The following is a 23,073-nucleotide window of genomic DNA, read 5'->3' as shown; positions in this document are numbered from 1 at the left end:
GTGAAGTCTCGGTTTGGAGAGATGAAGTTCTAGAGAGGATGGTGGTGATCGTTTGCACAACAGTGTGACTGTTCTTACTGCCACTGAACTGCACCTAAAAATGGCCAAAATGATAAATCTATGTATATTGCACCATTTAAAAAATGTGAAAAGTAGGAAAAAATGCCTAGGACTTTCCAAAAAGCCTTTTGCAGATGAATGAGTCCTGTTGGTGGAATTGTATATTCTTGTGTTTCTGATGTTAGCAATAGGTGTGAGGTTACAGTTGTATCTTTTTGTGTGTGTATGTGGTGCTGGGGTTCCTGGAAGCCCTTCTACCTCTGGGCTACACTCCCAGACCCATTTTATACTTTTTTAAATTTGGAAACAGGGTCTCTTAAGCCAGAGCCCCGGCTTCGAACCTGCATGATCCTCCTGTCTCCGCCTCCCAAGCTCGGGGATTACAAGCGTGCACCACCACGCCCCGCTACAGTTGTTTCTTAATTGAAATTTCTGACATAGCTCCTAGAGTCTGGAGAAATTCATGCAAGATTTTTTTTGTCCTTATTTTTTGCTTTACTTCTATCCTTATTTTTGTCTCTTCTTACCATAGCAAGTACTTTTTGCTCTGGAAAGCTAGAGACCACCTAGTAGAAGAGCAAGGACCTGGCCTCCTCAGGCAGCACAGCAGAGTGGGAAGAAAAGGCCCTACCACTCAACTGGCGTCTGTGACAAAGTGATTTAATTATTATAATTTAGGTTTCCTGACTTTAGAATTATTGGGAAAAATAAGGATGAGATGTCTAGCAGAGACCTGTCAGTGTTCAGTAAGTGGGATTGCTTGATTTGTTGTATGGCAAATTAAAACACAAGCTACCGCCTCTGTCTTGATCTGGCAGGGTATGGGAAAATTTATCAAATTGCACATTTTTCCGAGTACTTGATTTAAGTCATTGTATGTAATTTGTAGCTCAGTTAAGAAAGAATGAGAGAAACACAAAGGTCCTATGTTGTACCTACCATTGCAAAAGATTATTCTCTGTTGGCCTGACTCACAGAGACCTTTAACAATAGAGATCAAAAAATAAAATTGGAGAAATAATCACTGAGATGACTCATAATACACTAAATTCATAAAGGCAGATTTTTTCATTAACCTCTATTTTCCATATATTCTAGGTGATAAAAGTAGCCATGGAGAACATTGAAAATTCAGTGGATTCAAAATCCATTAAAAATTATGAACCGTGAGTATTTATATGAAATCCTATATAATCAGAGAAAGATGGGTTCTGTATAATACAGTAGGCCTTGAGGGATGAGGAAGCAGAAAGAACATGGAGCCATGGAGATAATACAACTCTCCAAGAACAAGAAGTGTGAAGGGAAAGACCTAGTACAGTGCCTGGCCCATAGCCAGAAACTGTCCTGTAGGATGTAAAAGGACCCACCACTTGGGTGCTTTGTGCCTTCTCAAATTACTGTACAGGATTAGAGAGGTTGTGTTGGGAGTTTTTTGATCTCTTGCTTAATAGGTCAGACTGAATGGCAATGCTAATTTTCTTTTTTTCTTTCTTTCTTTTCTTTTTTTTTTTTTTTTTTTTTTGGTGGTACTGGGGTTCCTGGAAGCCCTTCTACCTCCGGGCTACACTCCCAGACCTATTTTATGTTTTGAAACAGGGTCTCCTAAGCCAGAGCGACTGGCTTCAAACCTGCGCGATCCTCCTGTATCCACCTCCCAAGCGTGGGGATTACAAGCGTGCACCACCATGCCCACCTTCTCCCTGCTTTTCATACAAGCATCATGTAAACAGCAAATTACAAACAGGTTTAGGGTTGTTATGTTCTTATGACAAGTTACCCTTATATTTCCAGACTTTCTGAATCTCTGTTCTTTATTAAAGCATGGCTTCTCTGGGTCTAGCCATATATATTGCTGATAGAGGACTTTACCTCCTAAGGGAGTGAGGAATGGGTATCAGATGAGAGTTAGGTCTATTACCAGTTGGTTATTCCTTATCTTCAATGATGAGAACCAAAGTGATTTGAATTTCAGATTCTTTCAGATATGTGTATATTTGCATATACATACGAGATAACTTGGGAATAAGACCCAAATCTAGGTACTAAATTTTCTTTATATTTCATGTAAGCTTTACATACAAAACCTGATGGTAATTTTATATGACATTTTAATTGTACTTAGCATTTTGACTGACCTGTCACATGAAGTCAAGTATGGAATTTTCTAATTGTTTTCAGATCGTAGAGCATTTCTGATTTTAGATTTTTGTATTAGGGATGTTCAACCTGTAAAATCACTCAGCTTTTAGATTCTTAATTTCTCTAATAAACGTGAAGCTCATCCTAGCCAAATACAATCCAGATTCCTTTAATTGGCCAATTTTAATCTTTATCCAACAGTATTTTTGGAATTGAATGAAATCTGAAATATGTTAAGTACATGAGCACATGGACTTAAGATTTTGGTATCTGGCCATTCCTAGACCCATTATTTCTAGATTCATGGTAGATCATGGTCAGGCTTATGGTATGTTTTTGTCACATATTTTTGAAACATAGCTACACACTGGTCCATTCATGTAGAGTTCTGTGCCAGTTTCAGAAGGAAAATTAAGCAGCTGTAACAGATTAGATGGCCTAGAGCCTAAAATATTTGGTACTTGACCTCTTAAAAAGACTGTTCACTAGCCAGGCATGGTGACACACACTTGTAATCCTACTACTGAGGAGGCTAAAAGAGGAGGATCACAGGTTCACGGCCATGCTCATCTACTTAGTGAGACCATCTCAAAATATATTTATTTATTTATTTATTTATTTATTTATTTATTTATTGCAGGTCTAGGGATGGAACCCAGGGGCATTCAACCTCTGAGCTACACCCTCTTCCCTATTTTTTATTCTTTATTTTGAAACCGGATCTCACTGAGTTGCAGAGGGCCTCACTAAGGTTGTCTGCGAACCATGATCCTCCAGTCTCAGCCTCCCAAATGCTGGGATTACAAGCATGCACCACCACGCCCGACTTAATAGCAAGGTTTTAGATAATTGACTTCCAGACAAATATTTTCAGTTATTTATAATAGTACTTCTATGTGCTAATAGGCCATTAATTTTTTAGCTCATAGATTTTGAGGAATAATTTGGTGATTTCCTGTCATTTCAGCATAATTTTTAAGTGTTATTCTTACCTTGAAGGATAAACGATTTACAAGAAATTTTTAAATTATAAAATATACTTGATGTAGCTTTACTGAAATTTATTTATTTATTTATTTATTTATTTATTTATTTTGCGGGTCTGGGAATGGAACCCAGGGGCATTTGACCTCTGAGCTATACCCCCTGCCCTATTTTTTATTCTTTATTTTGAAACCGGGTCTCACTGAGTTGCAGAGGGCCTCACTAAGTAGCTGAGGCTGTCCGCGAACCGCGATCCTCCAGGTCTCAGCCTCCCGAATGCTGGGATTACAAGCGTGCGCCACCACGCCCGGCTGCTTTACTGAAATTTAGAGGAAAATGTGAAACACACAAGTTAAAGTTCTGAACTCTGAAACCCAGCAACTGGTTTTCCTCTGCTCTGACACTTCTCCATGGCTTCAGTACATCACTCAGTCCCGGGCTATTTATTTCCTCGTCTGTAAATTGGCTTGTGAAATTTCAGTGAGGAAAAGCCTTCAGCACAAACTTTGGCACATAGCCTTAAACCAACATTCTTATGAGGCATAAAGTTTGGGTCACTAGATCGAGCTTTTCCATCTTTATAAAACTATTGTTTGATTTCCAAACAGAAAAATTATACATGGAAGCAAATCAGTGGACTCTGGAATCACCTTGGATAATAGTTACAAGATGGATTATCCCGAAATGGGATTATGCATCATCATAAACAATAAAAACTTTGATAAAAACACTGGTATGTATCTTTGTAACTTTTTTTTCAAATATTTGTGCCAGTTATAGTTGATATGTTATAAAAAGCAGGATTGATGTGTAAATCGGTCAGTAAACTGAAATAGAATAGACATAACAGAGAAAAGACGGGACCCTGCAGTTCTGTAAAACACTCTTCGTGTTTATACCCATGTTTAGAAGCTCTCTTTCTTTCAACAGTGAGCCTCCTATGTGCATGGTTCTTCTGCCCTAACTAATCTGTAGCATTGCTTCTTTATCCTGCTGCTTTCTCTTATACCAATGAAATAGTATATTTTTCCTTTCCAGAACCTGAAAGGCACATCATAGATGTTGTCTCATTTCTACAAAAACTCTGAACAGTGCCTACTGTTGTTTTGGAAGGCTAAAGACCTTGCACAGGCACACAGTATGGTAGCTGCCTACAAGGGGTCTGGGCCTTGGTCCACCTGGCTCCAGAGTCTGAGCTCTTAATCGTCCTTGTTCTGCTTTACTTCTTCAATCTTCACCCTGTTCCTCTTACCCAAGAAAGATGATAAAGACGAGGAATATTAAGGACAGCTTTCTTTCACTCGGCTTCCTAATAAACTCTAATATTTGTCTCCTCTTCTTCTTCCCTAAATTTTGAATAAACGTACTTTAAGCTTGCCATATTTACTTCATTTACCATGGCCTGAGAAGCTAGTCCCATTCTCAGTATAATGGGTTTTAGGGTATTTTCTTAGACGGTATGGAAAATGAAATCCTTAGCCAGGCGTAATGGCACACACCTGTAATCCCACTACTTGAGAGGCGGAGAAAGGAGGATCACAGGTTCAAGGCCAGCCTCAACAATTTAGCAAGAACCTCAGCAACTTAGCAAGACCCTGTTTCAAAATGAAAAAGGACTGAGAGTATTCCTTGGGGACAGAATGCCCCTGGTTCAATCCCTCCTACCAGAAACAAAACACAGAAAGAAATCCTTTACTATCCCAAAAAACTAATGAACATTGAGGATATTAGTGTATTACTTGATTTTGTTAATAATTTTTTAAGTTGTATTTTATTCATAATGTGCACATTATTGGATATCCTGTTGTTCCATTTAAAGTACTGTAAGCATTTTTCCATGTTGCTACATAATTTTCCTTTGTGTTATTTTCATGGTTTTATATTACGGTGTCCCCCAGTTGTTTGGCTTGATTACCATATGAATGAGCATTTTGGCTGTTTCCTTGTTTTTCATCTTTAAGATGATGCTATGGTAATTTTTTTTTGCATTGGCATATTAATTATTAACTTTGTTTTATTTCTTTGTGATACTAAGGGTTGAACCCAGAGGCATTCTACCTCCAAGTTAAAATAAAGGCCCTGTTTTATTCTGTATTTGAAACAGGGTCTCAGTAAGTTGTAGAGGGCCTCGCAAGTTGCTGAGGCTGATCACAAACCTGTGATCCTTCTGTCTCAGCCTCCCAAGTACTGGGATTACAAGCATAAGCCACCACACCTGGCTTAGAATTAAATTTTAATTTGTGAAACTACATGTAGTCAATCTAATTTAGGAGACTCCCTACCAGAGTGATAGTGAAAATGGAAAGAAGCCAGATTATATTGGAAAGATAAACAAGATTTAGTGTTAGATTAATTAAAACCAATAAGGAGAGAATAGTTGAAAAATGAGCCTATTGAGTCTGCATTTTTATTGCTTTTGGCTGTGAGCTAAGATGTAAGCTTTGACTATTAAATAAAAGACAAATAGCCTGGTCTGGTGGCTTACACACCCCTGTTCGAAAATAAAAAAATAAAAAGGGCATGAGGGTGTAGAAGTAGAATGCCCCTGAATTCAATTTCCAATATCAAAAAATAAATAAGATAAAAGATGAAAAACTTTGTTCCTTTTACTTTATGAAGTTTTAAAAATTTATTTATTGAAAGCTGGGTGTGGTCGCCCACATGTGTAATACCTGTACTTGGGAGGCTGAGACAGGAAGATCAAAGGATTAAGACCAGTCTCAGCAACTTAGGCCCTCTGTAACTTGTGAGACTTTGTTTCAAAATAAAAGAATAGAGCCTGGTGTTGTGGCACACGCTTGTAATCCCAGCGCTTGGGAGGCTGAGACAGGAGGATTGCACACATTCAAAGCCAGCCTCAGCTACTGAGTGAGGCTCTCAGCAACCTGGTAAGATCCTGTTTCCAAATAAAGTATAAAATAGGTGTGGGAGTGTAGCCCGGAGGTAGAAAAGCCCCTGGGTTCCACCCCCAAGTATCACAGTGAATGAATGAATGAATGAATGAATGAATGAATGAAAGAAATAGGGCTGAGGTTATAGCTCAGAGATAGAATGCCTCTGGGTTCAATCCCCAGTATTACACACAAAATATTACTTATTGATATTCTGCCTCGTTGTCTAATGATAACTTCTTCCTGTATAATTTTTTTATACTTATTAAGCCTATTCTTTCTTTTCTCTTTCTCTTTTTTCTTTCTTTTAAAATACATGTCATTGCATTTCCCCAAAAAAGTATTTAGACTAATAGTCACTTTTGCCTTAATTTTGCCTGGTATAAAATTAAATGACTGGCAGCATTTTTCATTCTGCAAAGTGGCTCTCAAAATTTAGACAAGTGTTTCACCACTCTGTGTGTGTGTGTGTGTGTGTGTGTGTGTGTGTGTGTGTGTGTGTGAGAGAGAGAGAGAGAGAGAGAGAGAGAGAGAGAGAGAGAGAGAGAGATATTGTGATTGTCCTGTCTCAACTTCCCAAATACTAAAATTACTGGCGTGCCCCACCACGCCCGGCTAACTAAATCCCTTTTGTTAGGCATCAGGAGTCCTTTCTGTTTTTATTCTCTAAGCAGCTGCGAAAGTTATCTTGTGTCTATTATACTGAAATAGCTTATATTATGAATCTGTTAAGAAATGAAAGAGACTTTCATCACCATGATCAAAATAATTAGAATTTTCTTATCATTTAGAAGGAAGGATTTATTTTGTGAATTGCTACATAGTTCATTGCATTTTGAAGTAGCTATCCTTCTATTAAAATGCAATTATAAGTAATTCTTTCTGTTCCAAGGCATGTCATGTCGGACTGGTACAGATGTAGATGCAGCAAACCTCAGAGAAACATTTATGAACTTGAAATATGAAGTCAGGAATAAAAATGATCTTGCGAGTGAAGAAATTGTGGCATTGTTGCATAATGGTAAGGAATAATTAAAAGAATGACCTTCATTGGCCAGTTTTACATTATAGTCTATCTTTAATTATATACATGAAAATATATATATATAATGTATATATAAATAAAGTGTGAGCATTGTGGAATTCTACTGCACATAATTCTAATCTCACATATTTTAAATTGTATTCTTGCCAAACCCCTAACATGGTTTCAGGTATGTGGTTCTGCCCAAGTTGGGTTTAGATAATCTCATAGTTCAAGTTTCCTTCTCTTCGTCATCTTCTCGTATGATATGTCTGAGATTGTCGAATAAAGTTGCAAGAGGTTTTTTGTGTTTTGATTTTTCATTTGTTAATATCTTTCTAGTTTCCAAAGAAGATCATAGCAAAAGGAGCAGCTTTGTTTGTGTAATCCTAAGCCATGGAGAGGAAGGAAGAATTTTTGGAACAAATGGACCTGTTGAACTGAAAAAATTAACAAGTTTCTTCAGAGGGGATTATTGTAGAACTCTAACTGGAAAACCCAAACTTTTTATCATTCAGGTAGTGTATACCTGAGCGCCTTTGTTACTGAAGATTCAGATTAATTTACTCAGTTATGGATATCCAAAGGATTACCGCCCCATCCCAGATTGTAGCACTACTGTTTTTTTTGTGGTGCTAGGGATTGAATCCAGAGCCATTCTACCTCCAAGCTACAGCCCAAGCTCTAATTAACGTCAGTTTTTACACAGCCTTTTTACAATTCTTAAGTATATGTTATGTGCGTACACATTTTTTTAAATGCATGATTATGTTTTCACATGCAGGCCTGCCGAGGGACAGAACTAGACTGTGGCATTGAGACGGACAGTGGCACCGATGAAGACATGCCATGCCAGAAAATACCAGTGGAGGCCGACTTCCTGTATGCGTATTCCACGGCGCCAGGTAAGAAAGGCGCACACAGTGCCCGGTCTATGTAGATTTTAAGTGAATGGTAGAATTAAGCTATGAACAGCGTGTTCCAGAAGTTGTCAAGATTTTGATAGCCCTAAAAAGATAACTGACCTGTCTACATTTTAGGGTACCTTCAACACAAAGAAATCTCAAGAAATTATAGACTAACACAATGTCATTCATTCATGAACTTAACATCAGACCGTATACTAGAGGGCCTCAGAGGCTAAGTCAGACCTTCACCCATTTACGAGAACAGAAGAGAGGGACAGTAGTCCCCTTATCCATAGGCTCACTCTTGCATTTTCATGATCAACTGCAGTCTGAAAACATCAAATGGAAAATTCTAGAAGTAATCTGTTATTAAGTCTTAAATTTCACAGTGGCTAGCATGATGAAATCTAGTAACTTTGCCTCAGTCATCAGATCCAGTGCCTGGTCGGTGTTTGTGTTCAGGTCACCCTCGTTTATTTAATCAGGGTCCGAAAGTGCAAGAGTAGTGCTGGCCATGCACATATGCCAGAGAGAAGTCATGAAGTGGTTCCTTTAAATGAAAAGACAAAAGTTCTTGGCTTCTTAAGAAAAAGAAAAAAATGCTGAGTTGGCCTTTATATTTATTTATTTTGGTAAGATGAATTGAACCCAGGGGCATTTTACCTCTGAACTACACCGCTATCCCCCAGCCCTATTTTATTTTTTATTTGGTAACAGGGTCTCGCTAAATTGCTAATGGCCTTGCTGGGCATGGTGGCGCATGCTTGTAATCCCAGCATTTGAGAGGCTGAGACAGGAGGATCGCAGTTCGCAGACAGCCTCAGCTACTTAGTGAGGCACTCCGCAACTTAGAGAGACCCGGTTTCAAATTAAAGAATAAAAATAGGGCAGGGGGTGTAGCTTGGCAGTAGAATGCCCCTGGGTTTCATCCCCAGACCTGGAAAAAAAAAATAGCTAATGGCCTTGCTAAGTTGCTCATTTGAACCTGCGATCTTTCTGTCTCAGCCTGTCAAGTGCTGGAATTTAGAATTACTGGCATGGCCACCACGCCCTGTGTATATGCTGAGTTTTCTTTTTCTTTTTTTCTTTTTTCTTTTCTCTCTCTTTTTTTTTTTAACTGGGGATGGAACCCAAGGGCATTCTACCGCTGAGCTACACCCCCACCTCTATTTTTTATTGTTTTTTTTTTTTTTTATGGTGGTACTGGGGTTCCTGGAAGCCCTTCTACCTCCAAGCTACACTCCCAGACCTATTTTTTATATTTTTGAAACAAACAGGGTCTCTTACGCCAGCGCGGCTGGCTTCGAACCTGCGCGATCCTCCTGTCTCTGCCTCCCAAGCGCGGGGATTACAAGCGTGCGCCATCACACCCAGCTTTATTCTGTATTTTGAAACAGGGTCTCACTGAGTTGCAAAGGGCCTCAGTAAGTACCTTAGGCTGTCCATGAACCTGTGATCCTCTGGTCTCAGCCTCCCAAATGCTGGGGTTACAAGTGTACACCACCACGCCCGTCTCTATGCTGAGTTTTCTAAGATATGCAGTAAGAGTGACCCTTCTCTCTGAAGCTGTGAAGGAAAAATAAATTCATGTGAGTTTTGCTGCCACATACCAAACTGCAAAAGTTATAGGCATAGCTCATGATGAGTGCTTAATAAAGGTGGAAAAGGCATTAAGTTTGTGGGCAGGTGTGTGTGTGTGTGTGTGTGTGTGTGTGTACATGCACACATTGCATGAATGCACAAACTATTATACAAAAGATTCAGACATCCCTTGGAAATCTTGGAACATATATATACCCTGGATATAACCCTGCACATAAGGGCTGACTGCTATATGTTTACTAGGAATTCTACAGGTGATGAGAAATAGGACTAGTGTTAGGAAAGGCTAGAAGTGGAGTGAAGTTATAAAAGGTAAAAATAATATATAAATATACCATTCACCTCCACATTTGTGGCTGTTATACATGTCATCGTATAAATAAATGTTTATTGATTATATAACTAATTACTTACACAACTATCTCAAGGTGTCAAAGAGTTTGGAAACAAAGTAAATGTATTTTTAAATACTGTTATATTTCTAATATGTGCCCAATATGTTTTCCTGTATCTTCTAGGTATCTTTCTAGGCAAAGTACTTCTAAATTAAATGCAATGGGCCCAACAGTTAATCTGAAAAATGCATAATAAATACACCATTTTCTCTTTTTGTACTTCTTTCTTTTTCTTTTTCTTTTTTTTTTTTTTTTCTTTTCTTTTTGTGGTACTGGGAATTGAACCCAGGGGAATTCTACCTCTGAGCTACACCCCAGCCCTATTTTTTATTATTTGTTGAAACAGGGTCTCACTGAGTTGCAAAGGGCCTCACTAAGTACCTGAGGCTGTCCTCAAAATTGACACTAGCCTCCTATCAGCCTCCCAAATGCTGGGATTAAAAGCATGTGCCACCAAGCCTGGCGCCTAGACTTTTTTCAAATACTCTGTTTATGACACTTTATTCAGGTATTCCAAAGAGAAACTTAGGAAATCTTCAAATGTATGTGTATACATAATGAGTTTATTTCCTGGCTAAGTTAATATTAGAGAGAGATAAAATTCAGAAAGCAAAACTCTCAATAACTCAGTGGTAAGGTCGGTCTACCATTCTCAACTCACCATACCAAATGCAGAGGTGTGTGCACAAAGCACTTTTTTCCCACCTCCAGTATCATTTCTCCTGAAACCAAAAGCACCATATTTCTCCTTTAATTTATTTTTATTTATTTATTTTGTGTGTGTGGTACTGGGGGTAGAACTCAGGGGCATTCTACCTCCAAGTGACACTGCCAGCCCTATTTTTTATTCTTTATTTAGAAACAGAGTCTCACTGAGTTGCAAAAGGTCTCACTAAGTAGGTGAGGGCTGGCTTCGAACCTGCACAATCCTCCTGTCTCAGCCTCCCGAATGCTGGGATTACAAGCGAGCGCCACCACGCCCAGCTCTTGCTTCTTTTTATGACTAATAGGACCTGCGGATGTTTATGCTTATTTTTAAAATTGTGGTTATGTAATAAATTGCAGAATCGGCTAAAGTCAGATATCCTTGGCATTTTATCATTGTGATCGTATAATAATATATTAGAGTTAACCAAAGTCAGCATCTGTATTATTTTGGTTACATCTTGCCTTGTAGGTTACTATTCCTGGCGAAATGCGAAGGAGGGATCCTGGTTCATCCAGTCACTTTGTGCCATGCTGAAGCTGTACGCGCACAAGCTTGAGTTCATGCACATTCTCACTCGGGTCAACCGGAAGGTGGCGACAGAATTTGAGTCCTCTTCCCTCGACACCTATTTTCACGCAAAGAAACAAATTCCATGTATTATGTCCATGCTCACAAAAGAACTATATTTTTATCACTAAAAAGATGATTGATTTTTTTTTTTTAGTTTTATGCCAAGTGAGATAACAGGATAAGTAATACTTCTATTTCCCTCTCATGCAAATCTAAATTTAATAATTCAAGAAGGTACTTTCAAATATACCACTTTCCAAGTAATAGAACCACAATGAAGCTACCTCAAACTCAAAATCAGGTAGTCAGAATTGAATTTAATTAGGAGTAAATAACTGTGAATAATGGTGCGACCATTATGAGAGAAAATAACTGCAAATATTCATCTTTCATAATTAGCAAGACTTAGTGATGCAATGCTATGAGCTTTCAAGTAATTTATGAAGAAGTTGCACATTGCATTAATGAATTGTAATGATCTGTCCCCTGCCTGCTTGAGACTGTGCATTCTTGTTTTTGTCAAACTCTAGAAATGATGCTGTGAAATGGTGTATCTCAGAACTGGAGGATCCATGGATGGGCATGTTCAAGTCCTGAACATTCATTTAGAATTGATATATGGAAGTGATTCCAGCCGCATCTTTAGATCACGTATCACAAATCTTTGTTTTGTGATGTTTGTCCTGAGCATGTCTTTGTTGTAGAAAATCATGTTTACCTTTGAAAAAGAGGCTAAATATTTTATCTGGGAGAAAATATGAGCAGACCTCAACAAGCAACATTGATAGAGGGACAGAGACATAACTATCAGGTGCTAAGATCTACCAGCATATGTTTCTTCCCTTTTTTTCTTATACAAATCAGATGAGATTTACAAACCAGCAAAATGTCTGAGAGCTATGATGAAAAAACCTCAAACTCTTTGATGATTGGGATGATTTGAACAAGTGCTACAGGAACAGACTTAAATACCGTTTGTATAATAGTGGAATGCAAGGAAGGACCCGCTGGACCTTTAGTCATTGAAGAGAAGCCGGAGCCTGAGAAGTGTGGCACAGCCTATTTAGTCTAGACAGAGCCACAGACGCACTCAGAAAGGGACTGCCAGCCGGTTTCTTCAGACACATATAGGTGTGTAGAGGATGCCCTCAAGGCAAGAATCGCCAGGTTCGAGAAGGTGAACCAAATCAGAAACTTCTGAAATGGAGATTTTCCGGAGGCGATGAGAGTCATGATAGAAATCATTGTACTCCTTATAGTAAAATCTTTAAGAATGTTAAGTTATTTTTTGTTGTTGTTGAAGTTTACAAAGGAAAATAGTGATAAGCCGGGCGAGGTGGTGCATGCTTGTAGTCTCCATACTTGGGAGACTGAGACGGGCAGATCACAGGTTTGAGGCTAGCCTCAGATACTTACTGAGGCCCTCTGTAACTTTGTAAGACCCTGTTTCAAAATAAAGAATGAAAAATAGAGTTGGCTGTATATCTCGGAGGTAGAATGTCCCTGGGCTTAATCTCCAATACCACACACACACAAAAGCAAGAAAAATAACGGTAATGTTTTATACAGTTAACTGAAATAAAGACTTGGCACACCGGATTTCAGAAGCATACAGTCAGAGCCCCTCCTGTGCATGTGGGGAAACTGAGGGCCTGAGCTCAGCTCCAGCCAGCAAGGCCAGAGTCCAAGCCTTCGCACCCCTGAAGGTAATGAGCCATTCCTGACTGCGTGGCGGGCTCCACTCACTGACTTTCAGTCCAGAATTTCACATGAGCTTTCTTCTTGCTCAAAGAACTCAAATTTATTATTGACAATTGTTTCAACAGGCTCTGTTAACTTTTTCTAAGTAAATGTAGCATGTACTGGTACATAAGGTGTGTTCCTGTGTGACCGTTTTATAAAATTTTGTTATTTCATTTTTTTATTTCAAAACATAAATTCATTGCTAAAATTACCAATGTGTTTTGAGTTTTTTGTTGTTGATATGTTTGATGTTTTTGCTGCTAAGCGGAAGTTAAAATATTTTTAGCCAGGAGCTTAGTTTGGAAGAATCGGAGGATGCAATAGGACCCTAATCTAATATTTTGAGGTACTGGCAAATGGCTCTCTGGTCTCCTCAGAAGATTCTGTCCCCAAGGTGACCATTAACCAAGAAGGAAACTAGGCTCGTGTAGATCTCAGTCTCTAAATAAGATCATATTTGCCGGGCGTGGTGGCGTACGCTTGTAATCCTCGCACTTGGGAGGCTGAGGCAGGAGGATCATACAGGTTCGAAGCCAGCCTCAGCTACTTAGTGAGGCTCTCAGCAACTTAGTGAGACCCTGTTTCCAAATAAAATAGAAAATAGGTCTGGGAGGAGAGCCTGGAGGTAGAAAGCCCTTGGGTTCCACCACTAGTACTGCAAAAAAAAAAAAAAAAAAGGAACAGGGGGCGGTAGCTAGGGGCTGTTTTAAATTTTTCCAATATGTCTTATGGAACATATGCTATTTTCAAGTCAGAAACAATAAAATTGGAACAGAGCGCTCTTGTTTCCAAGGAGAAGAGTGGCTTGGATGACTTCGTTAAGCCTCTTTTTAAGCTGTGGCTCTGTAATGGGTTGAAGAAAAAATTCACAGCCTGTTCTAATCTGCTGGCTCCAATATCCCTCCCTGCCATATAAAGAGGTCTTAGATATTAAAAAGAAAAAGATAAACAGAAAAATGGGCCAAGGATATTAGCAGACCACAAAAAAAGGAAAGTTGGCCCCTTAAACTCAGGTAAAGAGCTTAATCTTCAACATAATAAGAAAGGCAAATAAAACTAAGGTATTTGTCAGACTGGTAAACATATTCTGTTGTCAAGACTGTGGGAAATGTAATACCCTCTCACTGATGGGAACTTGCAATGGTATTATCCCCTGTGAAGAAGAATCTGACCAGTTGGGAGTGAGGGCACACTTATATTCTCAGTACTTGGGAGGCTAATGTAGTAGGGTCTCAGGTTCCAGGCTAGCCTCAGCAACTTAGTGAGGCCGCTGACAACTTAGCGAAACACTGTTTTGAAAAAGAAAATATAACTCAGAGGTAGAATGCCCTGGGTTCTATCCCTACTACTAACACACACACACACCTGACCATACCTATCAAAGTCTTTACTCTGAAGTAGCAATCTCATCATTTCTTGAAATCCAGCCTACCCGTATACCTACACATATAAAATTCAATGCAAGATGTTCATCACAACATTGTTTTAAAGATTAAAAAAAAAATGACATCTGTGAAGGTTAAATATACAGGTACATCCACACAAGAGAGAGAGAAAAGTGCTTGTAGGGAAAATTTAGTTGAAAAAATTGTTATTTAAGTGTGAGATGTTTGAGCATATGTAAATGCTGCTAGCAAGAATCCAATTGGCGAGGAAAGTAACTGACAGTGCTGGGTTCCTGAGGCCCCTAAGAAAGGTAAACCCACAAAGCCGAGGACATAGCAGAGAGAAGAGAAACTTTTTTAGTTTTTAACAGGAAAAATATGAGAGTGTGGGTGTGAATGAAGCTAGGCTAGTCGATTTTGTGGTAGGATGTTCTCTGATAGCTTCTACATCTTCCAAGAAGCAGATAGCAAACTCACCCAGAGTGAAGGAGGAGATTGTGAGATAAAGGGTTAGAAGAGTCCGGAAGGTCTGAAATCATTGTCAAGAGTGGGAGGTAAAGCCGGGCGTGGTGACGCACGCTTGTAATCCCCCCTGGAGGCGGAGACAGGAGGATCTGGCAGGTTCGAAGCCAGCAATGGCGTAAGAAACCTTGTTTCCAAATAAAAATATAAAAATAGATCTGGGAGTATAGCCCGGAGCTAGAAGGGTTTCCAGGAACCCCAGTACCACCAAAAAAAAAAAAAAAAGTGGGAGGTGAATTGACTAGTGATTAGTAAGATTGCTGGGTGGGAGGCCTAGCAGAACAATAATTAGTATTGTTCTGTGGCACCAGCCTGCCCCAGCGTGTGTTTTTAATCTATTAACACTCAACTGTCTGGGTGATGGCACAGATATTGCTGGTGTTGGCTTTTCCAGTGTTGGGCTTCTGCTTGAATTTATTTAAAAGGGAAGAATCACTGTATCAGGGTTCTTTGAAATGACTTAATCAGTAAACCTTAGTCTAAGCTGGGAAGACAGGGAAATGAGACAAAAGAGTTCTAATTCTAGGTAATAAAAGGAGTGGTACATGAGCTGGGAGTCCTGATGAAATTGAAGACCCAATGGAACAGGAGGAATAATCAGACTAAAATTATAAGAGATTATGGTCAGAAATGGGCTGTCTGAGTTGGAGGTGAAGCTGACTTGATCCTGACCAGGGTGAAGTCATATGCCTAAGGTGAGGTACCTTCATTCTTCTGATCCACTGGCTATACATTAAGAGTTCTCACAACTCCCTTCTCAGGTTCAATAACTTGATAGAATGACTCACAGAATTCAGGAACATATACATGTCCTGCTTACTGAACAACTAAGGAACAGCCACAAAGAAAAGATGTGCAGGGCAAGGCGTGGTGGGGAAGGGCCCAGAGCTCTCAAGGTCTCTCCAGGAGTACTGACATCCCAATACTTTAATGGGTTTAGCAGCCTGCAAACTGAATGGCATTGCTCAAAAGTTTTTGTACAGCTGGGCGTGGTGGTGCACACTTGTAATCCCAGCTTTTGGGAGGTTGAGACAGCCTCAGCTACTTAGTGAGGCAGCCTCAGCTACGTAGTGAGGCCCTTTGCAACTCAGTGAGACCCAGTTTCAAAATAAAGAATAAAAAATAGGGCAGGGGGTGTAGCTCGGAGGTTGAATGCCCCTGGGTTCCATCCCCAGACCCACAAAAAATAAAATAAAATAAAATAAAATAAAATAAAATAAAGGAGCTCCTTATGATTAACAAAAGTCAGTCCTAGCATTCACGAAATCCCAAGGAGCCCTGTGCCAGAACTGGGGAAAAGAGCAATTGTATTTCTTGATTTGCCACAGGTATATATCAAAGTCTTACAACTTATAACTTGGCTCTGAACCTTTAACTATATACACAGTGATAACTTTAAGTAGCTAACAGAGCTGACCAAAGAAGTTGGTGGAGGTGGAGGTGGAGGAGGAAGAAAGAAACCCATGTGGGAGATGTTAGAAGTGATGGCTTGCCGGGCGTGGTGGTGCAAGTTTGTAATCCCCGCACTTGGGAGGCTGAGACAGGAGGATCGCACAGGTTCGAAGCCAGCCTCAGCTACTTAGTGAGGCTCTCAGCAACTTAGTGAGACCCTGTTTCAAAATAAAGTGTAAAATAAGTCTGGGAGTATAGCCTGGAGGTAGAAAAGCCCCTGGGTTCTGTAGAGGTGCTGGAAAGCAGGCTGGAAGAAGCACTTTCCCCCCAGTATGAGAAGTTAACTAGAGAAGTCTTCTTCCATATTAGGATTAGAAATAAGGTATTAAAATATAGAGTTAAGATATAGAAGTAAGGTAGGATTGGAAATAGAATGAAGATCCATAAGCCCAGCTGCCCAGGTTGCAGGATTCAAGGACGAGGGTAGGGGACCCACAAGGTCAAATCCTCTAATCTCCAGCTGGCCGGCCAAGGTCTTTGTAAATGGGACCCCATCCCCATATCTCTGAGCTAGATCAGCAAACAAGGCCAGGCTAATCTGCTCTCCAGGCAGATTCTTCAGTGCAGAGATAAGCCTGGCCCAGCCAAGGTGGGTGGGAAAGGCAGAGCAGGCTCTGACGTGTGTGGATGCATGTTTTAAAATTATTGGTTGTGCCGGGCGTGGTGGCGCACGCTTGTAATCCCCGCGCTTGGGAGGCAGAGACAGGAGGATCGCGCAGGTTCGAAGCCAGCCGCGCACACTGGCTTAGGAAATCCTGTTTCCAAATGAAAATGTAAAAATAGGTCTGGGAGTGTAGCCCGGAGGTAGAAGGGCTTCCAGGAACCCCAGTACCACCAAAAAAAATAAAATAAATAAAATAAAATAAAATAAAATTATTGGTTGTACTTGTTTGTCCTTGTATCTGATTGGTTGTATTCTAAGGTTGGCGGGCTCTGACGTGTGTAACCACTCCCTCGTGTGTAACCACTCCCTCCTAGGGTTATAAAATTCAGAGCGTGGAGTGGGGAGGGGTCGAACCTCGACCATTTAGTGTCTTGGTCTCAAACCCTGGCTAGCTGGGACAGAGCTGCAACACAATAAACCTCGCTTGCATTTTACATCTCTTGTGAGTCCTTCGATATTTGGGTTGGTGGGCGATTCTCGGACCCTTCAGGTTCCACCCCCAGTACCAAAAAAAAAAAAAAAAATGATGATATGGAGACTTGGAAGATAGTAGAGGAGATGGCAGGAAGAAGACAAAGCCTCTTTTTTTTTTTGGTACTGGGGATTGAACCCAGAGACATTCTACCTCTGATCTACACCCACATCTCTTTAAATTATTTTGAAACAGGGCTTGCTAAGTTACTGAGGGGCTCAATAAGTTGCTGAGCCTGACCTTGAACCTGCGATCCTCTTGTCTCCCCCACCCATAGGCACCATCACACCTGGTAAAACCTAATACTCTACAAAGCATCTGTCCGATATTATCTAACAATCTTTAAGTAACTTTATTAAATATCCACATCCTATATTCATTTATGGTGTTTAGTTTCATGACTTCCCAGTTCTCTAAGGCCTTCAGCCATTTTTATTTTATTTTATTGGTACTGGAGGCATATTAAGATTAAAGATGCAGCAGTATTGGCTGGGAGAGGGGACTGCTGTTTCTACATGGTGCTTTTGACTATATTATGCTCTGATTAAAAATTGGTACTGGGTTGAGCCCAGGGACATTCTGCCACTGAGCTATATCCTAGCCCTGTTTTATTTTTTTATTTATTTTATTTTATTTTTATTTATTTTTGGTGGTACTGGGGGTGGAACCCAGAGGCTTTCTACCTCCAGGCTATACTCCCAGGTCTATTTTATATTTTATTTGGAAACAGGGTCTCACTAAGTTGTTGAGAGCCTCACTAAGTAGCTGAGGCTGGCTTTGAACCTGTGCCATCCTCCTGTCTCAGCCTTCAAAGCATGGGGTTTACAAGTGTGCACCACCACGCCCAGCTTATTTTTTTTTTATTTAGAAATAGGGTTTCATTAAGTTGCTGAGACCCTCATCAAATTGCTGTGGCTGACTTTGAACTTGCAAACCTACTATCTCAGCCTCCCAAGTACTGGGATTACTGGTGAGTACCACCATGCCTAACTCATTTTTTATTTTAATTTTTTTTTTTGGTGGTACTGAGGGTGGAACCCAGGGACTTTCTGCCTCCGGGCTATACCCCCAGACCTATTTTTCTATTTTATTTGGAAACAGGGTCTCAATAAGTTGCTGAGAGCCTCAGTAAGTAGCTGAGGGTGGCTTCGAACCTGTGCGATCCTCCTGTCTCAGCCTCCCAAGTGCAGGGATTACATGCGTGCGCCACCATGCCCGGCTTAACTCATTTTTTTTTTTTAAAACAGCATCTCACTAAGTTGCTGAGGGTCATCCTAAGTTACTGAGACTGGCCTTGACCTTTTGGTCCTCCTGTCTCAGTTTCCCAATTATTGGAACTACCCTTTTTAAGTTTTTTTTTTTTGCGGGCCTGGGGATGGAACCCAGGGGCACTTGACCTCAGAGCTATACCCCCTGCCCTATTTTTATTCTTTATTTTGAAACAGGGTCTCACTAAGTTGCTGAGGGCCTCACTAAGTAGCTGATGTTACGGATTGGGAGAGTATGGTTGTGGGGAAACTGTTCCCTGGGACCCCTGTTAGGGTCCCGGACACAGTTTCCCTCAAACCACAACAAAACCCAAAAGGACCAAAAACAGAAAAAAACTAAGGATAAATATACATAGCTTGGACAGTTGCTGAAGACTGAAAGAAGTTTATTAAAAAGATAGAAATACAGAAAATAGTTACAGCCCCATGCCAAAATGGGATGCGGGGGATTACTCGAATGAATATACCAAAGGGATCACATGTGAACCGGACTTTTTATACCTATGACCTCCATCTTGTTTATGTAATTCTGATGTAGTAATTCTGACTTAGTGAACGTCCCTGTAAGGTACCTCCCCTTACCCTGTAAGGTACCTCCCCCAGCAAGGTGTGGCAAGGTTTCTCCTTTCATGAAGGGCAAGGTCAAACCCTGCTCCATCCTCCCTAGATTATCATGTAGATCTGTCTTTAGTTAGAGAAAGGCCTAGTTCTCCTCTCCTATTGACTTGTTAATTACTTTTAGCTATGTTAATTTACATTGGAATAGTTGCCTGCTTTTAGGCAGAAACCAAGCCCTTACACAGATTTGCCCCTCACCCAGTTTTTGAAATATATGAATAATCATAGCTTTCTCAAATCTTCCTAGGCCATTCCTAATACTGGTACAGCTGAAGCTGTCTGCAAACCGTGATCCTCCTGAATGCTGGGATTACAAGCATGCACCACCACGCCCGGCTTGTCTCCAATTTTTAATCAGAGCATAATATAGTCAAAAGCACCATGTAGAAATAGCAGTCCCTCCTCCCAGCCAATGTGGCTGTATCTCTTTTCTGAACATTTGCCTCCAGGGCCATTATTGCTGATGCAAATTCAAGAGGAAAGGAGTGAGAAATAAGATCTGCTCGTGGATCTATTTATAGCTCCGTAAGAATGAGTCTCATGACACTGGCTTCAAAACCTTGCTAGGTTCCTACAGGATCCTGCCTGCCTCCCACTTCCTGCCGCTCCCTCCCAAGGCTCCCATCCCCTGTGATGAACTCAGGGAATGACAAGTGGTTCAGACCTGTCTGCCATATGCTCTCTCCTGGGGTCTGACTCACTAGTCTTTTACCCCAACCCATGCTGATACAAAACAAACAATTTTTTTTTTGTTTTTCTTTTTTTGTTTGTAGTACTGGAGATGGAACCCAGGGGCCTTCTACGTCCAAGCTGCACCCCCAACCCTATTTTTTATTCTTTATTTTGAAACGGGGTCTCACTAAGTTGTAGAGGGCCTCGCTCAGTAGCTGAGGCTGGCCACAAACCTGTGATCCTCCTGTCTCAGCCTCCCAAGTACTGGGATTACAAGCATGCAACACCATGCCCAACCAAGCATAATTTAAATATTGAGAAATGCTGGGCATGGTGGCGCAGGCTAGTAATCTCCGTGCTTGGGAGGCGGAGACAGGAGGAGGATTGTGCAGGTTCAAAGCCAGCCTTGCTGGTTTAAGAGAGCCTGTTTCCAAATAAAAACATATAAAACTAGGTCTGGGAGTGTAGGCCGGAGGTAGAAGGGTTTCCAGGAACCCCAGTACCACCAAAATAAAAAATAAAATAAAATAAGTAAATAAATATTGGGAAATCTGCTTTTAATTTACAGATTCCATGGTTTTGCTTTACTTTCTACCACTTTATCTCCACTGATCAACTTGGTACCCATCTGAAAAAAATTTATCAAAAATCTTTTTTATGTATAAAAAATTTAATATAAACTTTTAGGACATATCTCTCTGATGAGCACTGTATTTAAATATTCTCTGTATGGTAGTTGAACTTCTAGTATAAGTACAAAAATCATACAAAATTGGAAGCTGACTTATTTCTTGCCTTTTTTCCACCCCAGTCAATCCCCTCATATTCCTCAAACAGAGCAGTGTTCAAAGATTGAAACAATGCCGGGCGTGGTGGCGCAAGCTGTAATCCCGGGGCTTGGAAGGCGGAGACAGGAGGATCCCGCAGGTTCGAAGCCAGCCTCTCTGGCTTAAAAGAACCTGTTTTCAAATAAAAATATTAAAAATAGGTGTCTGGGAGTGTAGCCTGGAGGTAGAAGGGTTTCCAGGAACCCCAGTACCACCAAAAAAAAAAAAGATGGAAACAATGACTCTAAAACAGCATATTGGTTTATTCCATGAGCTTGTGAAAAAGAAAGATGGAACCCAGCAGAAAGGCACAGGCCTGAAATCCCAGGACATAGGAGGCCGAGACAGGAGGATTGCATTCATGTGGTAAATTAGCGAGAGTTTGTTTCAATATTAAAAATAAAATTAAAGGTCTGGGGATGTAGCTCAGAGGTACAGCGCCACTGTATGTAATCCATTATTACACACACACACACACACACACACACACACACACACACACACACACGGAAGATGGACTAAATTTGTTACTGGACCGAGGTCTGACCATTCACTACTTGAAAGCCCAGACAGACTAAAGGGAGCTGGTGTGGAGAGGGGAGATCAATTAAGGGCACTATTGTCCTCAAAGCCCTATCTTGTGGAACCCAGAGGTGCAAGTGCTTTTACAAGGAGGAGAAGGAAGAGCAGGGGTTGTCAGAGTGTGCTAAATGTATTTCCCCTTCCCCCGCCCGGCCCTGCGCAGGGCCCGACCTCACCACCTCTGCTAGCTCCCCTGTGGGAGGGGTCGCTTCTTGGCGGGCCATGACGTGGGGATCGACCTTCAACCTTAGTTGCTGTAACTCACTTTTGGAATGTGCTTCTCTTTAAAATCATTGGCTGTATATACCGCGCGCGCTTGTTTTTAAAAACCATTGGCTGTGAATTCCGCGCTCTTGGCCTGAGAGCCAGCCCCGGAGAAGCACGCGGGGTCTTGCCTCATTGTCCCACCGGGCCTGCGTGGCCACCATGAGAGAGGCTTGACCCTGGCCAGCCAGCTCCTTTTTATTAAACTCTGCTTGCGATTTGCAGTCTCTGTTGGGTTCCTCTGTTGTTTTGAGGTAAGGGCGCCTCCCGGAGCCTAACAGGGTCTTTAGGGGGTCTTCCCTTGCGGGAGAGCACGTGACTCTTTTCTTATTTCTTCTGGAGCTGGAACATCACAATAGACCTCCACCTCCTGAGAGTAGTTCCTGTAGTTCTTTAGACAGACATATTACCCTTCTGCAAGTTAAACCTCATGGCAATTTACGTGTTTTGTGTTAGCTGATGTGTAGAACTAAAGACAAGGAGGTGTTTCATATTCTGATGTTATCTGAAGTCACAATATGTTCTGAATTCTATGAATCTAAAGGAAGATGATTTAGCAGTTAATATCTTAATCATTCAGGCATGGCTTTTCTTTAGAATTTAGAAACCAGGCCAAAGGAGGGGCCATAACCTTTCAAAAGGCAAAGGGAAGAAATGTCGCTTCTCAGGGGACAACTGGCAAAGTTGCGGCCACTCTGACAGACTCAGGACCACTCGAATACATCCATATCCTTACAGTTACCCTACAGAAATGTAAGACGATTTACTATGAGTTCTCTTTACCAATTTCTTCTAAAAACTCACCAAATCACTGATGGAGGCTTACTGTGAACATTTCTCTAAGAGCCTTATCAGCCGATCTCTACTTTGTGTTCACGACCCTGGTGTGAATGTCCCTTCAAATCTCTGCATTTATATCAACTCTGGAGCCTCCTTGGAGAGAGGAATAACTTCAACTTGTGTTAAGTAAATTCCAGGAAACTCCATGTTGGTGTCTGCACTGTATTTTGAAACCTGTTTTTCCAGCATGTGAGATGTACAGATAAATATGACTAAGAGATAGATATTTTTGGCAAAGCACAGTCCCTGTTCATTTCAACTCAGAACTGAAATTTTTGCAGCTCCCCTCTCTGCTCCACCCCCCACATCTACCCTTTCTCCACTGGTGGTGTGTAGTTTGGGTGGTGCCAATTCCAATGTCCCAGATGGCTGCCACGTCTGTAGTCTGAACTCCAGTTTCTGCATCTCTAAAATGGGGACACTGATATAATCAAAGGACAAAATTACAACAAATTTAGCTTAAAGTTCTAACTGGCTTT

The 23,073-nt window shown here is 40.8% G+C and overlaps 1 protein-coding gene across 2 annotated transcripts; it reads left to right on the top strand.

Annotated features, from left to right (window-relative positions):
- Positions 1–1,154: 1,154 nt before the first annotated feature.
- On the top strand, positions 1,155–11,413 carry CASP3 (caspase 3; the record flags this gene model as incomplete). Of its 2 annotated transcripts, XM_080710798.1 has the most annotated exons (6): positions 1,155–1,226; positions 3,795–3,919; positions 6,970–7,098; positions 7,444–7,619; positions 7,886–8,006; positions 11,184–11,413. In XM_080710798.1, the coding sequence occupies exons 1-6, from the start codon at positions 1,174–1,176 to the stop codon at positions 11,411–11,413; spliced, it is 834 nt and encodes a 277-aa protein (XP_080566924.1). In that variant the 5' UTR covers positions 1,155–1,173. The 2 variants fall into 2 exon arrangements, with proteins under 2 accessions (XP_080566924.1, XP_080566925.1); XM_080710799.1 differs by lacking the exon at positions 7,886–8,006 and having other exon boundaries at positions 1,168–1,226; positions 11,184–11,249.
- Between the last annotated feature and the right edge of the window lie 11,660 nt (positions 11,414–23,073).

The sequence above is a fragment of the Muscardinus avellanarius genome (assembly GCF_963383645.1).
Source record: "Muscardinus avellanarius genome assembly, chromosome: 14".
In the NCBI taxonomy this organism is placed as follows: domain Eukaryota; kingdom Metazoa; phylum Chordata; class Mammalia; order Rodentia; family Gliridae; genus Muscardinus; species Muscardinus avellanarius.
The sequence above is the reverse complement of the archived record's forward strand: the minus strand, read 5'-3'. Positions and strand labels throughout refer to the sequence as shown.